The sequence below is a fragment of the Sinocyclocheilus anshuiensis genome, unplaced genomic scaffold, assembly GCF_001515605.1.
Source record: "Sinocyclocheilus anshuiensis isolate Anshui unplaced genomic scaffold, SAMN03320099.WGS_v1.1 scaffold129, whole genome shotgun sequence".
Classification (NCBI taxonomy): domain Eukaryota; kingdom Metazoa; phylum Chordata; class Actinopteri; order Cypriniformes; family Cyprinidae; genus Sinocyclocheilus; species Sinocyclocheilus anshuiensis.
Window position 1 is genome coordinate 286,645 of NW_015537946.1, and position 8,995 is coordinate 295,639.

Here is an 8,995-nt window from a genome sequence, read left to right on the forward strand (position 1 = left end):
ATGTGTCTCCATGGTTGATGTGGGTTTGGAGCCATCATCTGGATTGAGGGTGAGAAAGAAACGGAAAGAGACTACCATTATTGAGGTTAATACAATCTACTCTCCACAACTGTTGAATGATTGGGATTTGCACATGGCCCGGCCAATAGCACAGAAAACAAAGTGGGTGAGGGACAGAGGATACAAAGTGAGAAAATACAAGTGAGAAAACACAGATAAATAACAGTGTTCATTCACTCAGTAACACACATATCGGAATGCAAAAAAACTAGCTTTCACATACATACTGTTTAGATAAATGGTATTGTAATGCATAATTGTATAAAAAGGCAATAGTGCATTATTTAACACATTCAAAGTTGTCATGATAATTGAGAAATGGCAAACGTCCTACAGTACTTACCCATTTATGTTCTATTGCATTCTGGCTGATTTTCTTGTGGCTCACATCATTGTAGGCCCTGGCAGTGGAGGGGCCAAAGCTACAGTGCTAAAGCCACAACAGGGTGGCAGCAAAACCAGTTCATAGAATACATGTAGTTCACTGAACTGAATTACAGTCAATGTGACACTAATTTTCCCCTGACCTCTATGTTTGCATGTAAAATCAATGTTTATGATATAAGTTCTGAAAGTGAATTCTATTATTCCCTGTCTTATATAAACATGGGTAATTTAGAAAGATAGCAGCAGCAGTAATATGATCTATACACTGTTAAAAGCTATTTTTAAAGATATCTTTACATCTGAGTCAGAGAATTTCCGGTCATTAAGAGCAACAGTGACAGCTACTCATTGTACACCTTAAATCAAACCAACCAGCTTCAAGATGAATTTCAACATAGCATTTGATTCAAAGTAATTAAAAATTAGAAAAAAAAACACCCAATTGACCCTTCGCAGGGAGTCTGATTGACAGGGGATCTGACCAATCATAACACAGAATCCGCCATTTTTGTCCGACAAACAAACCAGACAGGAGAGTAGATTGACATTGGTGGACTTGAACTTGAAAAGTGTGTATTGACATCTTTCCACAGTTGAAACAAGATACCTTCTGATGTTCATTCATGTTTATTTCATGCTATAATTAGTAAAGAGGAAGAAATGATTGGTTCACGTGCCGCTTGAACTGAGATCTGTCACGACACATTAAAGGACCACAATAGGGTATTTATTGTTTGAATTTCTTACAAAATGACAGAATTTGAAAGCTAAGACTTTGTTTCATACCAAAAGTAACCTTCTTTGTCTTGTCTGTCGGCACGTTGTCAGTTTCCTCTTTGCTCCACGATATATTTTTCACTGCGTGAGAACATGATGTGTGGCGTGAGAGCGCGGTGGCTTGTTGGACGTACCAACAGTAATGAAGGGGGGCAGGTCTTTACGAAGGGTCAACTGTGTGCCCGAAGGGTCAACTGTGTGTCTTTTGTGAAGGAATGAATTCCTTCATCCTTCACAAATGTAGAATTGTAAACGTCAAATCACTACTGTTTTATCCTTTAGAGGATACTTCAAACACTGAGAAATGTTTCAAAATATCTCTTTTGCATTCTGCAGAAAACAAGAAAGCATTTTTAAGCATATTTCATGAGTTAAAAACATTCTGAAGCACAGTATAAAAAACTTAAATGAGATATTTGAAAAAGAACACTGATCAAAATTAGTGAACACTTTCAGATACCTCCCAGTTATTGGTGTTAATCTGGCTCCTGGTGCTAACGTCCTTAATTATCTGACAAACCCTATTTAACTGGCAGCCTAACTTTCCAGTTTTCACTGACTTTGCAAGATGGTGAGCCGCTCTAAAGTTACTGAAACCTTCTGCCAGCAGGTTGTCCAGATGAAGGCCAAACGGATGACCTTTTCAGCTATAGCAAGAGAAGTTGGTCATTCCAAATATGTGATTTCTCAAATATTGCATCTTTAAAATGTAATTAACTCATTCAAGTCCCGCTGAGGAGCATGTTGTGTGGAGAGAGGAGAACTGGTCCAAAGTTCACATCAGTGATGAAAGCAAGTATAATTTATTTGGGTCTGATGGGAAACATTATGTTCGTCATCAAACTGAGGAAAGACTGAACCTAAAGTGTGTAAAGAAGTCAGTGAAAGGTGGAGGATGAAGTGTCATGGTTTGGGGGATGTTCTGTGCAGCAGGAGTTATGCCTCTTATACAGATACATGGCAGGGTGAATGCAAATGTTTATCAGAACCTCCTGTGGCAACATGCGGTTCCTTCTCTGCGTTCATCGCCCACTCAGCCAGCAATTTTCATGCAGGACAATGCCCCCTGTCACACAGCAAAACAGGTAAAGCAGTTCCTTGAAACTGAAAACACTGAAATAATGAAATGGCCAGCCCAGAGTCCTGATAAACCCGACTGAAAATGTCGGGAAAATCTTTGGTGACAAAGTAATTGCTAAGAAACCCACTGCACTCAACGAACTGTGGAAGAGACTGGAAGAAGAGTGGACCAAGATCACACCAGAGCAGTGTGAGAAACTAGGGATGTCCTGTAGCCGCAGATGTGCTGAAATCATTCAAAGCAAGGACCTGTACACTTCCTACTAATTTCTGACTGCTGTAACCTTAAAACATTTTAGTTGTAATCTTTCTTCGTGCTACAATCATTGCTGTTTTCTAATTTTGATCACTGTGTTTTTCACAAAATAAAGTTTTTTGTTGTTGTTGTTGTTGTTGAAGTGCCTTGGTTATTTTGTAAAACACTGGTCTACTAGCATGGTATAGCCGCAACTAAAATTCCTTCAAATTTTAAATGATGAAAAATCAAGTGTTCATAAATTGTTCTCAAATTTTGATCTCCACTGTATGTAGCAAGCTATGTAGCTAGTTAACAAGTAACCTAGCTAGCCTCCACTAGCACTACCTAGCTAACTACATCTGATGTTGTCGCTTTAAAAGATAAAACACAATAATGATAAGATTATTTACCTTTAACAACCTCACAACTCATTGTAGATATTCCTCAAAAGGTTTATAGTTCTGTCTTGACAACTCTCTGAGAGTTTAGCATGATAATATACAGTACATGGCAATGTTAATGTTTTTGGTCTTGGCAGAATTGATCTGCTACGCTGCTGCTGCGGCAGAGCAAGTACCGACACTTGCTACTGCCAATACATCCACAGACATGCTGCTGTGAGTATGTAGGAAATACTGCTGCTGCACATTTAACACATGAAATAACTCCCATATATAACATACATGAAACACCCCATAACAGATTTATACAGGTGGAGCTGGGGAAGGTGGAGGGTTTCTGAAGCAGGCTGCAACTGCTACAGCAAGCACTAGCCAAATATTTGAACGTTGAGCAGCAATATCATTGGCTGTTGAAGCGAAAGAAACCAATCAGCTGTGCCATGTGAATAATGATGTGATTATATCAGATTGAGTTAGAACCTATTGGCCTGTGCCATCTTTGTATTCATGTATTCATTGCTAAAAATAAATAATGCTAACAAAAGAGTGAAAGGCATTTTTAATCCTGAAACCCTACAGGGAACTCTAAAGACTCACAGACAGTGGCACACAACCACTGTCCACCTGCTGGTGACATAAACATCTGTTGCACATGCAATTTGTCTTGAGTGCAGCCCAGTGCAGAAGAGGAGAAACAAGATCTGAAAAAAAAAAAAAAAAAACCAAACAAAACAGGCAAACCTTCTCCCATTCCTGCGACACAAACCTAAACGCACTCTCAAACCCCTATACACCACCCTCGGGGCCTGTAAATGACAATCTGGCTTTCCTGAGTTAGGGCCCACAAGAGTAGATGCCTGCCATTGCTGCTGTTAACATCTATATTAGTTGTTTAAGATGTCACTGCTGTAACAGACTGGTGGGGCATTGGCAGAGCCCTGCCTTTGATGTGTGCTAAGTTCTTACACTGGCTGTTAAATGGAACAACTGGAATAGGTTTTCATCCTTTACGGTCCTTAGAGAAACTTAAGTCTGAAGTAAAAGCTTGACAGAAAGTTGAGTCAGAGTCAGGCCAATGAACATGTCAGAGAAATACAAGGCAACAGTTGACATCTTTTTGAATGTGCTGACACATTTAATCTTACATGAATAAATAAAAGGAGACAAGAAATGTTAGTTTAGTGTCCTAAATTGTTAGCTTTCAATATCTCTCATACATAAGCACACGCTCACATTTCTGTGAAATCCAACTCACCTTTTCTGCCAGAGCTTGGAGGTCCCGGTGGCTTATCGGTTACTGACCCTTTAAAGAGAGAGCAAAATGTTTACTCAACTTGTGCAATGCACTACAGTAACCACTTCACTTTGGGAGAACAGGTTAAAATATGCACTTGTATGAACAGCATGCATACAAAAGATTACAAAATGCAAGTGATAATTGTAACATCTTAACTTACACATATAAGACAAATGGGAATTAGTACAAGGATAATAATAATAATAATAATAATAAAAAAAAAAATTGACAGTAACCACCAGACCACATTTTCTTGAAACCACATTTTCACTGCTGAAAATGTTGAGATGTTATTATCTAGAAATTAAGTTTCCTGTAATGTTAGCCCCATATTATTCCAGATGTTGGGTGCATTCATTCATAGCACATAAAAAAAGAAAAAAAGAAAAAGAAATATAAAAAAACACACACACACAAGGAACAATGGTGTGTAATGCTACATATTTTATTTAGGTAGTGAAAATAGCCACAATAATTGTTACAATTATTTACATCCATTATTCATATCTCATTAGTATTATTAATTATATTATTATTAATTACTCTTATTGTTATTGACAATAGTACTGTAGACGCACCTTACTGCAGAATATAGCTCCAAACTTGTTCTAACGTGCCAGTTTTTAAGCAAATATTTTGTGCATTTCTGTAATTGTACTACAGTGTGGTTTTCCTGATTGAAGTCCCCTGTGTAGACGTCAATGGAGATATTCTTGATTAGCTAGTTGTGTTTGATTTGTGTTGAAACAAAATTCTGCAGCAAGACAGATCTCCAGGATTGAGTATCCATGAATAAAACACACTTTAGTGTGACATGAAACAGATAAAATGCTTTGAGGTGGGGGTAGTTATGCACAAACAATCACATTGATCCAAGAACGTGCAAATGCTCAGGATTAAAGGCATGCATACATTTAAGATTAGACAGTCAAACCAATTAAAATACTGGAGAGAAAGAGAACTTTGAACAAAAGGGCTATTTGGAATGAAATTTACTACCTGACAATCCACTTGTCCCAGCATGAGTTCCCATAAATTCACGGAAGTTTCCTGCAAACGTGTGCAAGACATTTCACTTAAGTGGTGATTCATGGGATTCACTCATTTCTGGGACAGGACTAGTCCATCTTTTGAACATTAATGAGATGTAGAACACTGAGCCAAGGTTGAAGCCAAAAAAAAAAAAAACAGAGGTTGCCTTGGACATTAAACATCATCAAGCTGAACAGATAAACTCACTTTTACAGTGTTTAAAACTGCGTTCTTGCAAACTATTCTAACTCAAACTTTCAAGAAAATGGTTTTTAAATAAAGACGGGAAGAGTTGTCTTTAGAGACTGGAAGAGTTGTTAAAAAATCTCCAATGGGAAAATCTGATTGGGTTTTTGGAGGGAACCAGGGTGATGCTGACTTCCAGGTTGGCTTACAAAAATACCTAATCACTGCATCACTCTATTATTTCCAGTTTATTTCTCACAAAGGAAATGGAAGGTAAAGATGAGTGCATTGCAATGTGGGATGTGGGATTATAGTGCATACTATATTTTGGCAAGCGTAGTAGTAATCTACTTTTCCATTCATGAAGATTTTAAAGTTATAGTGTACTGTGCACACTGCATATTACAGAAAAAGTAGAATGTTAGCATGCTATTCTAATCAAAACCTGTAACTCGGTGCTGCTAAAAACACAGTGCTGTTTATTTGAGTGGCCCAATATAATAACACTGACTTAAACAACATTATGGTTTGGGGACAGGACTTCCTGTTCATCCATACAATGGAGTGTTTGGGAAATCTCTTTGGAAACCTGTTCAGTAATTCCATTTTGCAATTCTGTTTGGTGCCAACAGGGGTGCGGAAATGGTGAAATAAAAGGTCCCAAATAGAAAATACATTATTTATAATGGTAATAATAAACATTTTATTTTTTAAAAGAAAATAATTAATTATATGTAACAGGCAAAAATTACAAAAAGTCACAGGTGTCTCTGCAGTTAGCTACAGATGAACTGAACTGACAAGTGACAACTGGACGGACCGTCCAGAAAGCTAGATGAAATGTAGCATCAGGCTTAGGAAGGCATAAGATGGAATGTAATCAAAGAACTAGAAACCAGGTGCTCCAATCATAATGTAATCCAGTTCTGGCAGGATACGGTGGCGTTATCTCCAACAGAACAATCTTGGCCATTAGAGCAAAGTGTTCCCATTCATTTATGAAGAGAAAAGCTTCCTCATTCCAACCTTCCATTGAAAGCAGTTATACAATGAAGAGAGAACGAGAAAGCAATGATGGAGAAGGAGGAAAAATAGTAGAGAATGAAACGGATGAAGAGAGAGATTGATTGAGTGTGAATTTGGAAAGAGACAGAAAGAGAGAAACGCAGAAATGTAGAAACCGTAAAGAAGAGGAGAGAAAACTTTTGGAGTCAGCATATGTCCTCCAGGATATTATCCATCACCTCTCGGTTCCATGCACAAACACAGTAAAAGTAAACTAAACAGAGTGGTGGCTAGAGTTTAACATCACACTGACTCCATCAAAACAAAGAGCACAATTTAAATCAAACAAAGTCTAATGGCTCTGAAAGTGATGGACTACAGGCACAACTTCTTGACCGAGGCACATGATGGTTTAGCGGTTCTGCTTTTCAGCACTACCTAAACACAAAGCAATAATCCAAGCGAACAGTCTAGAGATACTATCTGCATACATACAGTACCTGAACACACTGGTGCTTTGTTCTGGACAGAAGAGCCGCTGACTGGCTTGCCATCTGTCGTCGCACACCAGCAGTATCCTGTGAGGGTGTGACATTGGACCTGGAGGAGATACAGATGGATAGAGGTGAGAGAAAATTCCAGTAACTGCTCTTGTATCTCCTGGACGACCTGCAGAAAACCTCATGGCGCTTGCGGTAGGGGAATACAGTTATTCAGAGTGAAAAATGATGAGGCATTAAAAGCTTAGGCGGACTGGATGATCGCTGTTTAACAAAGTAAGGCGCAGGTGAAATAAAGGCTGCGAGTCTATAAATGTGATTTAATGTACACTTTCCATTCAAATTCCCTATTCGGCCGTACTGATGAGAAACACAGGAAAGAGCAATTTTTTAGAGGCTGGGGAAGATGTTGGAAGGCTAATTTGTCCACTAGGTAGGTTTGCTTTAGGATTAGTCGATGTCAGAAACAACACTCCGGCAGTCCGGAACTCTGACAGACCTGGGCAAATGTTCCATCGTCATTGCATTCTGGGATAAAAATGGATTCCTGTGGCCTTTTGGCCTGTTCCAAAGCCTGAATCCTCTCAGTCCGACATTTCGTCTGGCCCGCTTCTGCAATATAGATACAAATGTGTCTAATTACACACTTGACGTACAATTATTGCTATAATATGAACAGTTTTAGTACATAAGGATAGTGGTACAATGGGAATGTCATGGATTTGATTCTGAGACAATTTTTAGGAAAATATACCTTGAATTCACTATATGTTGCTTTTGGAAAAAAAATATCTAGGAAATTAATAAATTGAATCATGCGTAAGGCAAGTTACTGAATAATCATTGGAAAATTCCCATACAATAAGATACCAAACACACACACTCCCACACTTTTCGACCAGTCAACTTCCATGACCTTTCCAGTTGTTCATGATTACATGATAGTTATTTTGAATAGACTTCAAAAAAATCATTTTACAGAAATTTCACTCACAAATACCAACTATATTATAGATCTGAACAACTAGAAAAAAAATATATATATATATTCACAATGGAAATTTCCATGCCATTTCCATGAACGTTTTAAGATATTATTAATGTTTGTGAGCATTCCAGACTTTTTAAAATAGCTTGATATTTCCATAACCACTGAAATCCTGAAAACAATTAACAGAACCATTACTGAAGATCGGATTATTGGAAAATCCATCTCATTAAACAGCCTTTGAAAGAAACCTCATCGCTTGCGGTAAGAAGTGCATCATGATCTTGATCTAATCTTGATCTAAGGATGGAAAATATGAGGTTTGAAATGTCAAAGCTGAGTGTCGTGTTCCAGCATGTAAGCACTTGGTCATTTTGTATGAACACAAAGAGCATTTAGTCATTCTAAGACAAATAAACAACACTTACAAGTTGGACCTCGGTGCTGGACTGCACCCAAGATGCGGGGAGGCTAAAAACCACATAATCATTTTCACACTTTTATCTTTTAAGCTATTCACAGTTAAGTCCTCAAATGCATAGACTTGCAATATACTTTCAAATGCATGTGAAGATATGAATTCAGACAGATGTAGTCATATCAAGCACACAAAGAGACAAATTGCAAATCTGCCCTGCATGTCTGAGAGCAGATGCTTTCAAATCACCCATGATGTAAAATAAGAAACACCTGTTGTACCTGTGAAGTCTATGACCGATCAGCTGAGAGAGGCAAGTGGGCTGCAATCACCCCCCGACAACACAAGACTTATGGACATGTTAATAAAAACCAAGCCCCAAACGAATCAATTATTATACTGAACTTTTTAGTGTTTTCCCTTGTGTAGAATATATAGAAACAGACCTCCAGACTTTTTTTAAATAGTATTTTACAAAACAGTAAATTGACTTATGTATGCCGCCCCCCCCCCAAAAAAAAAAAAAACCTTTTTTTGAACAGTTTTGAACTTATTATGAAACTTTCTGTATGTGTGTGTGTGTGTGTATATATATATATATATATATATATATATATATATATATA

At 37.8% G+C, this 8,995-nt stretch overlaps 1 protein-coding gene across 1 annotated transcript in view; it reads right to left on the reverse strand.

Annotated features, from left to right (window-relative positions):
- The window catches only part of LOC107664056 (SPARC-related modular calcium-binding protein 1-like), a 93,703-nt gene that overhangs the window by 45,295 nt on the left and 39,413 nt on the right, over positions 1-8,995 (reverse strand). The window contains exons 4-7 of the mRNA XM_016454500.1: positions 7,463-7,575; positions 6,964-7,063; positions 5,240-5,290; positions 4,199-4,246 (exon numbers count right to left, since the gene is read on the reverse strand). Of these exons, the coding sequence (XP_016309986.1) occupies positions 4,199-4,246; positions 5,240-5,290; positions 6,964-7,063; positions 7,463-7,575 (312 nt within the window). The remainder of the gene's footprint in view (positions 1-4,198; positions 4,247-5,239; positions 5,291-6,963; positions 7,064-7,462; positions 7,576-8,995) is intronic.